The sequence below is a fragment of the Catharus ustulatus genome, chromosome 5 (genome assembly GCF_009819885.2).
Source record: "Catharus ustulatus isolate bCatUst1 chromosome 5, bCatUst1.pri.v2, whole genome shotgun sequence".
NCBI classification, from domain to species: Eukaryota; Metazoa; Chordata; class Aves; order Passeriformes; family Turdidae; genus Catharus; species Catharus ustulatus.
Window position 1 is genome coordinate 15,245,526 of NC_046225.1, and position 17,518 is coordinate 15,263,043.

Genomic DNA, 17,518 nt, shown 5'->3' on the forward strand with positions numbered 1-17,518 from the left:
GCACCTCCTCTTGCCCCCTGTTGAAACTGTTTTGCAATTTCACCTCAATTTATTTTCTTCTGCTCGAAACCGGCAAATGAACATTCCCTTTGTAAATATTTTTGTACATGGGAAATACACACATTCCCAGGAATCTACTAGGCAATGATTTGGTTACTACTCTTTTATCCCACTCAGCCACACAGCTTTTCCTGCACAAACACCCACGCAGGGGATCCAAGTATAACACTGGCACAGCTGTGCTCAGCCCTTCCCAGCTCCACACCTGGTTCAACAGTGCAGAAATGCAAGGGAGGTTGGGATAAAACTCCACCTGCCCCTCTCAAACAGTGGCAGGGACGCTAACATCAGTCCACCTTCTGTCTCCACTTCCTAACAGACCTGTCTGTACACCAGAAAAAGCAGTGTAAGAAAATCCTCCTGTCCACACTAAGTGGTTAATTTCTCCAGAAAGGGTAACAGCTAAGAATGTACATTATGGGTAACAAAAAAAAACCAAAAAAACCTGCCTTCTGTCCCACGAGGACATTTTATTTGCTGGTCCTGTAATAAGAGTGACAATATCCACCACAGTCATAGGTACACAATTTTTTGCAGAAAACAGCACAACAAAAATTGAGTAACAATATATAAAATAGAAGCAGATATATTTGTTGTGGCAATCACCTAGTAGTAAATTCCTGTATGTGAATTACTGCCAAATCCAGGTACAAACTTCAAGTACACATAAGAGCTCCTGAGAAGAAGAGAAGCATCATTTCAAGACTGTTAAAAGTGCAATTATGACTGCATTCCTACTGAGTATTAACACATTGTCAAGAACACCCCTCACCTTTCTCAGGCTTTTCTCCTTTCAAACTTGAATCTGAGTCGTACTTTTCATTTAAACCCATCATTTCAGATCCATTCCATTCTCTTCAAAGTGAACACACACTATTTATTACATTAGCTTACAACATGCTCTCAAAATCAAGCAATGATTGCACAAATAGGAGCCCAACAGCATGAAAAAGTGACACACTTAACAACAGCTCTGCTGTGCAAGCAGAACTCAACTTCAACTCAGAGCAGATGTTGAGGGGAACCTGACCATGTCCCCGTGTCACAGTTTATATGGAGGACTAAGCCACAATTTATCCTTTGAATTACTCAACTGTGAAGAACACAAAGTGAAAGGAAAAGAAGAAAACAGATGTTGTCACCACAGTTGATAGACAAAAGAAGGTCTAGACACATCTGGATATCATGAAAGCCAAATATTTTTAGTATTACTTCCAGTTCTTCTCTCTGGCAAATGTACATTAGATGTCCTAAACTCTAATCCCAAGTTATTTGAATTAGTTTAGAAATAAACACCAAAAAAACACAACCACCAGGGGAAAAAAAAAGTGGGGAGTGGAGCAAATTCCTGCTGGAAAAAATCCCATGATAAGCAGTACAGAATGTAATGAAAAAAAAAATTCAGAAACAGTTCTAAGATTTCAACACAGCCTTCCAGAACAAAGCTGGTTTTATTATCTTTATTATGGTTCACTGGAGAACTTAATATTATTTTTCCTGTAAGGAAGGAAGGATAGAAGTAGCTCTCACAGTACCATGACATTTCCTGAGAGATTGCCAAGGAATCTGGGGCTTCCCAAAAGATACCTCGAGTCTGGGACCTGGAGAGCATCCTGGCATAATTCACCTCATGGTCCAGATTCCCAGAAGAACCCATCATTCAAGCAGCCCATTCAAGCTTAAATCTGGAAAGCAAAACCATAACAACCTGTACTAGTGTCCTTGAAGGAAAAAAAGAAGGCTCACATAGTGATAATTTTGAAGTGATGGAACAATTTGCAAAACTCAGATTATGTCAAGAGTAATATGAGTTTTTCCTTCCTATCCTGAGGCACTGAGGTGATTGCTCTCGGATAGGCAGCTTGCCTTTAAGATTTATAAGACAATCTGATCCTCATGAGAACTGCAAAAATCACATTTGAAGGACAGAATAAACAGAGAAGACACTGCAATTCTTAGCTATTTCTCGCAAGATTCACATTTGAAAAATACTATTTGTCTTCTCTGATAAACATAGCCTGGAAGGAATACAGAATAAGTATAAATATTTTTTCTCCACTAAGTTCCCTAACAGTGCTAATATATAACAAGCTATTTGCAAACTTTCTTTCCAAATCAAGATGGAAAACAACACACCATATCAGTGCCTCAACATCTTGTTTACCAAGTTCCATTTTTCTCCACTGGAAACAACAACAGCTTGGCAGGCATTCAGGGCAAGGGAATGGAGATGAGCATTTGGTTGGACTGACACCCTGACAGCCAAGAACACAAAACATTCCACAAATGCTGGATGGGTGCAAACAGCAAGGAGCAAAAACAACTTTAAAGAGGGATGGTACACTAAGGCATACAAATCAGTGGCTCAAGAAATTCATCAGGAGTATCACTGCCAGCAACATAAACCAAATTTACCTTCCGACAAGAAGCCTGAGTGAGCAAATAGCTCCTTGTTCAGAGAATAAAAACAAGCAACACCTTTCTGCTGCGTGGCAAAAGCCTCCAAGAGTTCAGCAAGGACTAATCCTGCATCAGATTATTTCTTCAGAGCCAGAAATTCATGTACACCATTCAACACAAATTCAGCTTGTCCATGCTCAACATCTGTCCTAGTTTGGAGGACAGGTGTCTGCTAAGAAAGGCAGGAGCCTCTCTTTGAAATGGAGAATGTAAACCTCCTCCCTCCAAATTACTATAATTTTGAAATCAAGGAGTTCTCAGGTAAAGATATGGGAACTGGAATAACAGCTCTTTACCAGGGAAATTAAAATAGAAATGCAGTACTGCAAAGAAACAAACTCCAAACCCTGACAAATTCAGAGTACAACCTGACACCCTGTCAGGCAGGGTGTTGGTAGCAGTCCCATTAAATGGTGGCCGCATCCTCCTGCAGTGACAGATGTGGCTCAGTTGGAGCAGTGCTCCTGCAGAAGGTGCAGTTTCCCTCTGGAGGTCCAGTGGTGATGTGGAGAAATCCGGTTTTCCTCTGGAGTCCAGTGGAGAAAGGGGCTCCCTTAGTGTCCCAAAACCTCTGTTTTTATCTTGGTAAGAAATGTTGGGCTCTTCCCCCTGGCTGGAGCAACTTCCAATGGGATGCAGTAATTTTATCAGTCACACAGTGGGACTCAATGGCCATTAGCAGAAAATGACTCGCTGGAGGAAGGATGGGTTGTGAAAAGATAAAGAACAATGCCCTGCCCTGATTTCAATGGATGGCCCATTAGCAGAATATCTCCCGTGGAGATAAGGATCACTGTCCCCACCCTCAACAGATGGTGATAGAACAGATACCTTTTATCACACTCTGTATTGTAACCCAAGACAACATCTGCATCCAAATTTGTACTATAAAAAGGTGCCCTGAATACTCACACATTTTTGTCATCCAGATGACAATTCCATAAAGCTGATAGTAATAATTCTGCAAACCATCTCACTAATTAAATCCACTCTAGAGAAAGAAACCATCCCATTTTTATACTGTTTTGTATTATGACATCACCTGCACTGTACAAGTCAAACCAAAATATTTAAGCACATGAAGAAACCTGTGGATGTGTGATAGACAAAACAGTAGTAAAGATAAATAGTTCTACCTGTGAACAATTAAAATAATTTTTATTCCATGAACAGCATGACTTGATTTGAAGGAATTTTTCCTCTTTCAGTCTGCAGATTGTCACAAACAAGTGGAATTACCATAAAACTGTGTTGCACATTTTTCAACTCACAACTGACTCAATACTCTACTGAGATTATTTTACTCTGTTCATCTGATTCTTCTTTTATTGGCATGTGTTGCCTTTTTTTATCAGTAATACTTTTTTTGCCCTTTTTATTTCATTTCAGTAGATATTGAACACAATATAAATGGAAGCTTGCTTTAGGGAAAAATCACCTCAGCTATCAAAAGCCCAGAGCAGATGGATCTTCTGGTAATGAACCACATCTCTCATGAAAACAGAATGCCAAGACAGTGACAGCAACACTTTAGCTAACAAAATCAATACTAAGTCAAATGGTGATACCTTCTTTTGAAAGAAAGATGCATCAAGATATGCTGGTAAAATAGCATGGTCCGTGGAGCTGCTGCCATCAACCTCTACAGCAGGTCAACATGCTGAACAACACTAAGTCCAAAAAAAGTGCTGGAAGCACGTAAGTGTCCACACCCAACTGTTCCCAGTTTTCTGCACAGCAGCTGCTGGGTCGTTGGCAATTTTTAAGAACCTGCATGAATGCAAATGTGGCAAAATCCTGCTGCAGAGAGAGGATAGGAGGTGCTCAGTGGAAAATTTCACCACACCTGAAAATATACCCTAAACCTGCTAATGAAATCCTCAGAGTTCTCTTCTGTCTTAAACCTGTGCCTGGCTGAACACACGCAGTAACGAAATATCATTTCTTCTGCTCTATCATACATGGAGTCTGCAATTACAGCCAGCTCTCAAAAGCTTTCGGAAGCTTGTTCTCGGTCATCTGCAGAAGACTTTTTTTCATTTGCCATCCCTTCACACCCACAAATGGGACAGTCAAGAACGGTAAAAATCTACTCTTACTATAGTATATTGTATTCAGCCATCAGCTTGCAAGAGTTTTTTGTACTTTGACAGCAACTAAAACTTTGTTCATACACAGTTCGCCAATTTTAACTGCAAAAACCCATCACAAAATTAGCACAACTCTGCAAAAAAGCCTAAACTAGCCTCAAGATCTTAGTTATAAATTAATAATTGAGAAGTGACTGAACCATTCATAATGTACTTTACAATTTTTTTTTCATGTTTAAGCCTATTTATGTGGCTTTTAAAACTTTGCACCATATCCTAACTGGCAACAGGAAACTATGGGTGGTTAATTGAACCCATTTTCCTCATTGCTCGAGAAAAAGCTGCAGTTTCAAGTTCACCATAACATTTAAGAAAATTCTCAAGGCACTAAACACTTAAGATCATTTGTAATCACTTTATTTAACTTTTCATTCCATCTCACATGCTCAGATTAATGAAGTATTTCTGTAAAATACACCCTGAACCATGCAGTGTTATCCCAAGTTCTACAGCAAGACAAAATACAGTATTTTGCTTGGTTGTGCTTGGTGTTTGTGATCAATAACATTATACTACAGTGTCTGCTGACTGCAGAGAATTTATTTTCTTTCAAGGGAACACTTACAAACCGTTCATATTTAATATTTCCTTTCCACAAATGACCTAAACTTTTTAAAAGGAGTATGGAACATTCATGCTAGTAAATGACATTGAGCATGACAATTAAGAAGCAGCAAATGCAGGAAGTGCCAGCTTGAGTAAGGTGAAGTGGTACAAAAGCCGGGAAAAACACAGAATTAATGATTTTCTACTACCAAGAAGTTTCCTGCCCACCTTCAGCTCTGCAAATGACAAAATTCATAATTCCATCTGAATTTCTCATCTGTATGGACAGCCAGAATAGCAATTTTTAAAACAGTTCAGCAATGACACTTCTCAAGAACTCAAAGTTTCATTTTTCCTGTAACGCGTTTAAAACTCCTCAATTCATTTTCAGCAGAGAGTTTTGTAGAACCCTATTCTTACATATCATTTTGCAGGCAGCCACATTCACTTATGTCTCTGCAAATCAAGGTAATTTTACAAGGTTTTCCCACAGTAAACTAGCCTTGCCTATGGCAGACCAATGGGTGACAAAAGACAAATTGGTAGAAAAACAATAGTAGAAAATTAAGCACTTTCAGACTGCACATAAGAAAATACATAATGCTAAAAAATATAATAATATGGCAAAAAGAATCAATCACAAACATCACAAACAGCTTCATCATCCGTTAGCTGATGAAATGGTGCCAAGTCAAAGAAAGAAGTTATAATTTACAAAGCCAAATTTCAGCCTAGATACAACTAGCAGGAACTGGCAACAACAGATCTAGGACTGTGTTTTGAGACTCTCTAAGCCAAAGTGGCTCTGATGCATCTACAAATATATAAAACATGCAACAAAAATCTGTCACCTTGTCCATGGACTTCTTACATGAACAAGAAGACTTTATCAAGGCTACTCAATGCTGCCATGTGCAAATGTCTAAAACCAAGGCCTTCTTCCCCATTCTCCACTTTAAAGGAAAGTATTTTAGTACTATTCCTCCATCTCTAGAACACCTACGAGAAATTTTTCCATCCCTTATTTCCTGATTCACAAAATTAATGTTTATGATGAAAAATAAACAATTCTAATGTTACAAAGGAGCCCAAAAGTCTTAATGAGAGATGCTACTTAACAGAAAAGCTTTTTTATTATTATTCCAAAGTTAATTTAAACAAATGAAACTGACAATTTTATTTAATATACTGTATGACACAGCATATATAATTTAACAGAGCCAACATAAAATGATACTTGGACCACTCCAAGCCATCAGCAACTCTACCTGTACTCTTTTGTCCCAGGATGGCAAATAAATATCTTCTATCTTAGATTTCTGTAATGTTTTCATGACAGCTTGGTCAATACTAACATATTTTTACACAAGCTTTCAGCTAAACACCCATTTGTTTTGTAGAGGTGCTTCAGTGGTGCTACCACCAAAAATATGACAAGTTTAGAAACATTCTCCAAAGAGCTCTGTTAAATTTTAATGGCACGTTAAAGCGGGGAAAAAAAATAACAGGATCATGTCCCAATTTCCACACTACTTGACTTGTTCCTACTTTATTAGCCTTAAAAAAAAAAAAAACCTGCAAATGACAGGCTAGCCAAAAAACATTTTCTTTTTGTTCTACTTTCAATGAGTCTCAGAAAAAACTATTTGCTCGTATCAGTTTCCAAGCAATCTGTCTAGGCATCCAAGTTTATCAACAAGAACCATTCAAGTCTCCTTGATTTTAAACATACCAAACTGAAAAGCTTGTTTAACTGGCTTATTAGGCTCTGTGATTGATTTCCTGACATTTCCAATAAATCATCTTTCTGGTTTTGAGATAAGACTTCAATCCTTCATTGCTTGCAATCTATATAGTAGATGCCAAAAAAGCTGTGTTTTTAGTGCCTCTGAAAATACACAAACACAAAAAAAAAATCTACTTTTTCTAGACCTCCAACAGCCATACAGTTTGTTTCCAAGCTCAAGTTCTCATCCTACTTTTTAAGCACAGATACTAACTTCACATTAATCTACAGAGGACCTTCCTACCACCAGCTCCACACTAAATATTTTCCAAGTTAGCACCCAAGATTGCTGTGCTGTCATGCCATGGACAATACTTACACTGTCTGAAACTCAGCAATCTCCCCATGCAAATCTGCTATTTGATTTTCATGTTTCTAGGAAATTCCCTAATACCTAACAAAGCTCAGTAACACAGTAAAAAGTGTTCCATGACAGAAAGATATAGATTTAACAAGAAGCATCTCGTGAATTTTCTGAGTTCAAGATTGTTTTGCATAAAATGCATACAAGCCATCTCTCCCCATGCACCTCTAATCCTCAGCTAGAGAAGAATGAACCATATGAGTCAGCACAGAACACGACACTGTACGCACATTACTCTCTTTTTCAGGTATATGACACTAGAAACTTTAAACTTTTTCTCCAAGGAGAGAGTACAAAAAGAAAAGCAATGTTCTTGCAGCTCAAAACCAAACCACTCATTGAATACACTGCAGTGACAGCTACCATATTTTTTCCCCTGAGAGCCATGGTGTATGGAAGCCTGTTGGATATTTTACAGTATTAGAAAATCAATATAAATTAACTTACGTTCATAACTGAGTGGTATTACAGGTCTCAGACACAGAGTTTTGGCTTATTTCTATACAATTCCTCCAGCCTGAGATACACAGCTTCAAGACATAGGAAGGTATTCAGCTTCTTAAGGAGGTACATCATAGTGCCCATGGTGAGCTCAGTTACCAGAGCTAACTTTTCCTCAGAAGTCTAAGCTCATGGGACACCAGAGGCTTGAGTCAGGTGTGCATTTTAAGCCGCACAATCTCCTACAAAATATCTCTTCTGAATTATGAACCCTTCCTTTCCCCTCCAAAAAGGCTGTAGGCTTGGTGCACAGCCCAGCAGCACATACCTGCCACCCTTGCCAGACTAGACATTATTTCCTTTCCTGGGTATTTCCACCAAGTATTGCACAGTACTTTTTCACTGCTCACCTGACCTAAATAGTGTACAAAATACTGCGTAGTCATACGTGAACTAACAAAAATACTGCGTAGTCATACATGAACTAACAATACCTATTACGTTGTTCTGGCTAATATGCCATTTTTTCTAGCAGTCCCTACGAAAGTAAGAAATGGCAAAACTCACGTTTCAGAGCCTTCCTGTGAGTGCTGGGAGATGAACATCTCCAAAGCAGTGTCCCAGGAGTGACACCATCAAACATGATACAAATGCCTGAAGTGAGTCAGAGAGAATTTAGGATTTTATTTCCAATGCTGGCTGAGGATCACAGTTATGCCCAACTCGCTTTCTGCACTTTCCCAGTTGCCAAGGTAAGGTGTCAGAGCTTCATGAAACTGCACTGTACAGCAGTGCTGCACAGAGGCTTAATCTTGTTACGTGATAAACAGTCTTGTCACTGAACGTGCCACGTGCTGCATGCTCAACTGGCTGCTTTAGCCCTTTCCTGATGTCAGCTGAGTGCACTGGGAGCTTTGCGAGCCCAGCTGACAGCAAGAGGCAGGAATTCAGCACATGGGAATTCAGCACATACTAAACAGGAGAACAGCCAAACGCAAGAGACTTAAGAGTGTGCATGAGAAACCACCAAGCTCCCCAGCTTACAGCGTCATCCTCACAGCTGTCCCTCCTCCTTCCCAGAAGTGTCCCTCTCCCCTCGTGCCTGGCAGAAGGCAGCATTTGAAGGGATCCACTACTCCCATACAGCAAGCCACTGACCACTGCAAAGGGCAGAGCTAAGAACCCTTTCCCAGTGTGGTAAATACCAGCAATACCAGCTGATCAATGCAGGAGCTGAATCACCATGGCAAATGGTCATACTTGCAATATCAGTGCTAAAAACTAGGAAAATCTTCAAAAGCACAGAAACTGTTAAGAAAGAAAGAAAGAATTGACGTCACTATCCCTGAAAACATTCAAGTACTGACTGGATGTGGCACTCAGTGCTGTGGTTTAGTCAGCACAGTGGTTGGTGTTAAAAAATGGGATTCAATGATCCTGGAGGTCAGTTCCAACACAAATAGCTCCATGATTCTATTAAATTAATTAAGAGTTGACTCACTGCAGGACAGAATCATCACAGTGAAAATAAGGGTCCTACTACTGATGTTGATGTCAATTATATTTTTGTCCTGGCACATCCTACAATACTTGTAAAATATTCCCATGGTTCAGAACTAGACTTATTTTTCCCAGCTGTCTACACATGACAAACAGGCAGGACAGGAAAGGATCTCCCTACTCATTAAGCCCAAGGCCTAAAACCCTATAGAAGCCAGCAATAGAATTACTTTCTGACAGAAAAAGCATCATCAAAACAACTATTTTAATATTTCCCCTCAGCCCCAACCGAGCAGCCCTAAGGCTCTCCAGGAACTCCTTACCCTGTCAGAGTTTTTTTTTCATTGCAGCATACTCATAGCTACACCAATTTACTCCTTATCACCTCAAAATAGCTCTGCTCTCTCCCTGGTGTTTACACACGGGACATATTTATGCGTAGAGTCTAAGGCTGCTTTCTCACTTTCACAAAATACACAAAGCCAGGTCCGAATTTCTCTGAAGAAAGACGACTCAGGCATGGCTGGTTAAGTCTAGGTAGACATCACACACACAGCAGGTTACATGGAAAACTGAACAACTCAAAAGCACCAGGTCTCCTGCGCTTACAGACAGATATTTATTCTTTTTCTTAGGTTTTCATTACTCAAAAACACTACTTACAACATGTGCCTTCTTTGAGCTTCTTTTTGCTTACTCAGTTGTGATCCCCAAGAGAAAAACCCAACCTAAGAAAGCTACTGGCATCAAGAGACAGATTTCTATTTATACAAATGCGTATTTCCTAAATATTATTTAATAAACATTTCTGGGCAATGAAGTTAACTGATTCCAGTTTGAGCCCTGCATTCTCCTAGGAGGAGAAGGGGTTTCACCATCATGTATTAAATCTTAACAATGTTTTATATTTCAATTAATTTGTTGATTTTTAAAGAATTTTTTACTTGAGCTGTATTTAAAACAGCACCTTCAAGACTTCCCACTGCCGTATCACAGAACCGTATTTGCTTTTTTAGAAACAGTGAACAAATGCATCTTACATATGAACAGTTTGTCCTCAATCTTGAAATCAGTTATTGATTGGGAGGGTGGGGAATGTTTGCTACCATGTTTTCATTTCAAAATTTCACTTCTAGCCACAGGGCAGAGCTCTGTCACAGCAAATTTTCTGACCAGTATGTTTCCTATTCACTTCTAAAATGAGCAAATGAGACATTGAAGCTGGGTCCATTTGGGTTCCAGCAATGTTATTAAGATCCCCAATTACCCCAAGCAGATTCTTACTCTCAAAGTCTATTTGCAAAGCTCTCATTTTAGGACACTTCCATTCAGCTCTGCAGAGCTAAGCAGGCTTTGGACTTGGCAAACAAAGTAAGAATTCACAGTGATTTTGAAAGAACGTAAATTACTATGTCCAAACTAAAAGGTATTGCATTTTCTGTCTCCTTCTCCAGGCAGGCCCTCTAACATTTCTGCCTCAGTTTGCTTACTTCTTAGGAGAAATTTAAAAAAAAAGAAAAAAAAGCCAAGAAAGAAGAAACATCTGTGGGAACAGCTGCACAAATATTGCAACTGCCAGAGGAATTATTTCTTTCTAGCATCCAGGATTTCTGGGTTTGTGTGTTGCAAGAACACTTAGTGGATAACCACAGTGACTATCCACGCATCTGACACACAATTTTGATCTCAATCACGGATAAGAGGCAAGAGCTCAACACCAGCCCACCACAGACATACAAACATACAGGGAAAACAACCAGAAACCGAAACTCCTGACGGAATTGTCTAGAGGCTAAACAAAAAAGCTTATACAGCAAGTAGGTTGCTTGCTCCAACTTCTGGACAATCAAAATTCCATGGTAGCTAGTTTATAATTACAAGCAAATGTACAGCACAGCTTTTCCCTTCATCGTTATCTCACCTTTAACAACAACACTAAGACGCCAAATTACTCAGAACACTTTCCAAGACAACACTCTGAAATAAGGCAATGATGTCATTAAATAAATAAGATTTCCAGAAGTCTGTCTTCATCTCCTAGATACATTTCTGTGTTCACATACTTGTCTTTGAACTGCAGCAATCTGTTATGCTCCAACAGGAAGGATTAAAAATTAGTTTTATCATGTTTTGTGCTATATATTGATAATTGCACAACTCTTATTTCTCAGTCCATGCTCAAGTAGGTAAGGCGAATATGATTAAAACTCCATTACAGTAATAATCAACTAAATTAAAGTCACTGTTTCTAAATACACACAGAAACAAGATCTCGAAGCTACTGTACATGCACAGCTTCATTTGGGAATTACTGAAACTTTCTTCCCCTCCAAAATAAGGAAAGAATTCTCAACCAATGTGGCCATGGAGGGAAGTCACCTCATCCAGCTGATCCACAGAGCAGGATTTTGAGAAGCAAAGTTAATTGCCTGTAGACCCTGCATCATTTTTCTTTCTCAAGAAACTCGAGAGGGCATACTTAAGCATACTTTCAGTCACCCTTGACTGTAGCACTCTCCCATTTGCTCAACAATCATTTAGCACACTGGGATCGCTGCAGCACTGCAGCACTTGAGCTTCTTCATTTTCCACCTCTACACACAGTCAGCTGTCAAGCTGGGTACACAGAGGAAGCCTTATTTGGCCAAACTCCAGCAGGCTTCAGGGCTCTCTGCTCCACTAGAATTGATGTGACCATTGGTATTCATTCTCTGAAGACTCCTCCTGTAAGATCGTGCCTACACATTCCTGCAGCACTGCCTAGAAACAAAACGGTGATGAATCTTTTGATTTTTAAAGATCACAACTTGCTTGGCACCAGCAGCTCTTATCCTTCCTTGTGTCCACACACTGTTAGCTGAAGAAGGCAGGCCTTCATGATCTGCTGTGGTCATTCAGCTCCTTTTCATCAAGCCACAAACAGACTATCAGATCTTGTTTCTCCCCATGTAATACTAAAACGACAGAGGGTCAGAACTGAACAAATGGAAGGCTACAATGGGACAGGACGAGCCCATCCAGTCCAGCATCCCATCTCCAACTGTGACTACAGTAGAATCCCAGGGAAACAGGACAGCTAAGACAAGCAAGCAGCAATACTTTGGGCTAGCTATCCCTTAAAACTGGGTTTTCCTTTTACTAACCCCTACACTGCAAGTACTTATTAATTAGACCTTACTTCCATCTTGTGCACAGTATTACCTCTTTTCATTTGTTTTGAACCTGCCACCATCACTCCTGGACACACCCTGGAACTTCTGAAAAATAAGGGAGGAAAAAGTAGTCTCTGTTCACCCTTTTCCTGCCACTTGTTAGTGAAGTCTTCTCAGTGATCTTATCTCCAGGATGAAAAGTTCCTTCCTGCCGCACTTTTTTCCACACAGAAGCTGTGCTGCCCTTGACCATTCTATTCATCCTTTTTAAGACCTTTTCTAGCTTTAGTTGCCAATTACTAGAACCTTCTTCCCCTGATGTCACCTCTATCCTCCTTCACGTTTTTCTTCTCACAGCACAGCATGTGGTAGCTGGGGGAGGTCAAAGATACAGCTAGAAAGGCAGTTTATGGAAAATCCAGGATGCTGTTGCCAGACCTGAGGTCAAGTCAACCAAGCAAGGATTAACTGGAAGGCTACTTTCTCTGTCTGCTGCAGGAGCACTCTGCCTGTACCTGGGAGGCAGTAAGAACCCTCTAGATATCACTAACTAGGAGAACCAAACATGCTTTTTCTTTGATTAGTGTGGTCTGGGCCAAAATGCATTGGCTATTTTCTTCTTTTGAGCTATTTCCCTGTTTTGCAAGGAGGCAAATTGCTGTGTTTTACTAACGCCTCTTGATTGTTCAGTTTGAAAGCCCAAGAACACCAGTTCACTTAAAATTTAAGTTCTATTTTCTTTTCTTTTTTTAACAAATTGCTGTTGTAAAAGCACGTGGGAAAATGTGGGAAAAGAACCATGGGAACACACAAACTACTTCTTGGAAGTAACATACATGAAAAATGTCTTTGCTAAAAAGCTACTAATCATAATTTACATTACATAAAATCACACAAAACTCAATATAGGAAAATGAAAGGTATTTCATGACAAGAAATTGACACAGTGCCACATTGCCAAGGAATTCAACATGTGCTGAGGTTTGTCTCATTGAGCAATGGAGCACGAAAGCCCTTCCAAACTAACAAGTACAACAGTAAACAACAAAAGTTTGCTGAAGTTAAAAGTAATGGGCTCGTGTGTTCCTGCAAGACCTCTAGCTTGATGGTGCATGACATTTTCATTAGAAAAGCCCAATGAAACTAGAGCTAAACCAAGCAGACCAAATTAATTCAGATTAACAGATTAATTCATTTAACAGATAAATCAAAGACCATGACCGTAAACAAAAAAAGCACCACACTGCAGGTGGCTTCCAGTCTCCAAGCAACCATCTTATTTTGCAGTGTAACCAATGACTTGGAAGAAAAATGAAGAAGAAAAAAAGAACATGACTGCAAAGTTGTGCAGGTGACAAATACCAAAGAAGTTGTTAATCACAAAGAGGAAAAACCACTGCCAGCCTGTCTGTCTGCGCACCAGTCTGTGTCTCCTCGTCCAGGGTGCTCAAGTCGGGAAAAACTGATGGTACCTGAGAGCATCTTCTTAAGAAACCATCTTAAAACAAGACGTTGGAATAGAGAAAGCGAGAAGAAAATAAAAAACTATATATTCCACTTCTAAAAAGAGAAGGTACAGGATAAAATAGTGACTCTAGAGAAAGTAGAAATTTGGATAGATAAGGCTATTAAACATACAAAGAGCTAATAAGAACCAGAGCTAACAAAGCTGGTAGCCAAAATCATGCAGTAAAGCTGACTGATGATGATTATACCAAATGAATATACTGGAGAGTCTATCAAATTACTTTGCTGGCAAAACAGGGCATTCTTTACAACCAAATGATCTAGCTTATAACGGAAGCTAATCAAGGACCATTATGGTTTATTCTGGATCCACAGTCAAACATAAAATCAATTTACAGCTTCACTCCAGTCCTAGCCATACCCACTTTGATCACCCAAACCTAACTGGCAAAATGGTGAAGCAGAAGGAAAGAGTCAGGAAACGTACAAGAAGCTGCTATGGTGCTGAAGCTGAAGTTCATCCATCTTTGAGATGCCTGATATTTTCATATATTTTTGAGTGTTTTCAATTTAAAAAAAAGTGCAACTTAATAAAGCTTTTTCTAAATAAATGCAGGTAACAACTATAAAAAGCAATTCTAACTTGAAATCCTTGCTTTAGCATAATAATAGAAACTAACACACTAAATCCTAACTCTTGCAACTTTCCACAGCCTTGCATGAAGAGACTAAACTGGAAATTTGGTCTCTATTGCCTTAAATTTCTATCTCTCCCAAGACTGGCAGCAGAGCAGCAAACGTCATGAAAAGCTGTGTGTTTCCTTATCATCCAACACTATCAGCCACTCACCTTGCCTGGAGTCTTCGACACAACAGAAGACCAAGTTCCAGACTTGGAACTGTACCAGATACACTCCTGCCACCTTTCTTGGTTTACAACACCAAGAGAAGACAACCTTTTGTTTTTCTCCCTTGTAGAAAGCTAACATACACTCAAGCCTCAAAACAGTGTACAACACAAATGCCACCCCAGTATGATCAAGTATCACACTCAGTTCCAGGAGATTGTTTTAAAATAAAAACTATATCAAGCATTCCCTCTGTCCAATATAGAGAAAGCCATTAACAGTTCCAAGAATTTAACATACTTCCAAATGCCATCAGATCACAATAAATACAAAAAAGTCTACACAGACAGTTAAAGTTAGCAGATGCAAATCACTTCAAACTACCCACCATGAATTTCAACTCCTTTTTTTTTTTCTTCCACCTGGTATGTTCAAAAAAAACAAAATAAGATTTTGAATCAAGCAGCAAGGCACGCTTGTGTGCTACAGCTGCACATGGATCACAGAGGGTTTTCATTCTGGCTGTTTCTGAAGACAGGACTTCAAACTATTACCTGGTCCATTTCTTAAAGGGATCCTAATCTGTCTTTCTAAACTCCATCTTCAGAAAAATGAACCCAGTGATAAAGTCACTAACAGAAGTGATCTTCATGAACCAGTCTGCAAACACAGGAGAGGCACATGTCAAAAGAACAAGCCACAACTCCTCTGACTTGGCCCCAGCACCACATCACCTTACAGCACCAAGTCATGCCTTCTACACAGAATCATGTTTTCAGTTGAGTTTCCTACATGGCTTTATAATTTTTTTTTAATTATCATGTTGTTTGCTGGTTTTATTCTTTGTTTGTTTTGGCATTTTTGGGATGAGTACCCCATTTATCCCAAACTAAACCTAGTTAGTTTCATTAAAGACAAAGTAAAGAACAGGAGAAAAAAATGCAGCTGAGAGACAGGACAACAATCAAAGAGGCAGTCTAACAACTTTAGATACCGTGCACAAAGGAACAAACTCTAAGCACATTTATTTTTAACGTTAAGTCACTATCACGTACTAGAAGATGCCTACTGCAGTAACAAAACCTGCCACAACATGAAAATTTCATGGGACTGAAACAGGCACTTGACTTCCAATCCTTCCTTCTCTCTGCCTGTAACTCTGCACGTCTTCTGTGACCATGAGATTCCACTTAAATGATTTTTAGCTAGGACAAGATACTTTGCTCCTTGTACTGCTCAGTCCCACTCCCTTAATTCTTCCTTCAGGAAGAATCCTGAAAGTACATTAGTTACTGTCACCTCCTAGGTACGGAACTATTGTGCAACAGAGCAACTTAACAGCATCTTAGTACCTGCTGATCTAAGAGTTATCATCATCCTCTCCAAGCAATCATGCTACTTCACAGACAAACAGAATTCAGATTAATATGTGATAAATTCTGTTATGAAGTCACTGTGCTATACAGGAAATTTGTTTTCTTATTTCTGCCTATACAGGACAAAGGTACCTATCAAAAAAAAAAGAAAAAAAAAGAAAAAAAAAAAAAGAAAAAAAAACCCCTGCTGTTTACTTCCAGTCACCTGCTGCAAAAATTTTTCTAACATCAAACATTAATTATTTAGTACTCTCCACCCTGTTGGAAGAAGAAAACTCCCAAACTAACAACATACACGCATATTACTGCAAAGGAAGATAGAGACAAATATTACCTTCAATTTCCTTCCCAGTGAAGGAAAAAGACAAGACAACTACTCCTTTATGTTAAAAAGAAATCCACACAGTGGCTATACAAATCTATGGAAGACTGTAATCGCAGAAGAGTTAGGGCAAGTCCTCATTTCAAAACCTGCCCCGATGAGGACCTTATCTCTCTACAGACACGTAGAAGGAGGAAGATTTTAAGACGACCACCACAAACCCAAGACCGCAGAAAGCACAAAGCTCTTTGACTTATAATCAAGCCAACAAGTAGTCAGACGAGCCACGCTCAGCCCGCACCCCTGAAACCACCGAACGCGGAGCCTGTTCGGAAGCGCTCAGCGCTGCTGAGAGCCAGCAGCACAGAGGCACAGGGCGATGCCGGCACAGACACGGGGAGCAGCTGTGTCCCGGAGCCCCGGCGCTGTGCCCGGCCCGGCCGTACTCACCCGGCGCTGTGCCCGGCCCGGCCGTACTCACCCGGCGCTGCCGCCCTCACGCTGGGCCGCCCCGCTCCCCCATGCACGCGGCGCCGGCTCGGGGCACGCTCCGCACCGCCGCCAGCTGATCGCAGCCCGGCTGCTCACCAAAATAAAGCTCGCAAGTTTCTCCTCCTGCCCCCTCCCTCCGCCGCTCAGGCGACCTGTGCGCGGGCGGGGCCGCCACCATCCCACGGGGGCTGCGGCGGTGCCCCGGGAGCCGCGCCGGCGTGCGAGGGTGATGGATAATGTGCGATGTGTTGTGCGCTCGCCGGCCGAGGGGCCGGGGCGGCCTCGCTGGGCCAGCCCCCGGGTTTCGGGTTTCACGGGCAGCTGGCAGCCCCGGGGCGCGCTGCTGGAGGAACGCGCCTGCCTGCTCACATCCCTTGGGAATGGCAGTGTCGGGACACCGCTGGCAGCCGTGCTGTCCCTAACCCCGCCACGCTCCGGGGCGACACATGGACAGCCCGAGATCCTGCGCAGAGTTTTGCCGCCCCCTCTCCTTTCTCCTTTGTGCCTGGGATGCAGCTTTAGGCGGCTGAACGCACCCGACTCATCCACTTCCA

The 17,518-nt window shown here is 40.7% G+C and overlaps 1 protein-coding gene across 1 annotated transcript in view; it reads right to left on the reverse strand.

Moving 5' to 3' along the window:
- ARHGAP24 (Rho GTPase activating protein 24) overlaps positions 1–17,157 on the reverse strand; it is a 184,599-nt gene extending 167,442 nt beyond the window's left edge. Inside the window, exon 1 of the mRNA XM_033060521.2 lies at positions 17,061–17,157. Within this exon, the coding sequence (XP_032916412.2) occupies positions 17,061–17,142 (82 nt within the window). The 5' untranslated portion in view covers positions 17,143–17,157. The remainder of the gene's footprint in view (positions 1–17,060) is intronic.
- Between the last annotated feature and the right edge of the window lie 361 nt (positions 17,158–17,518).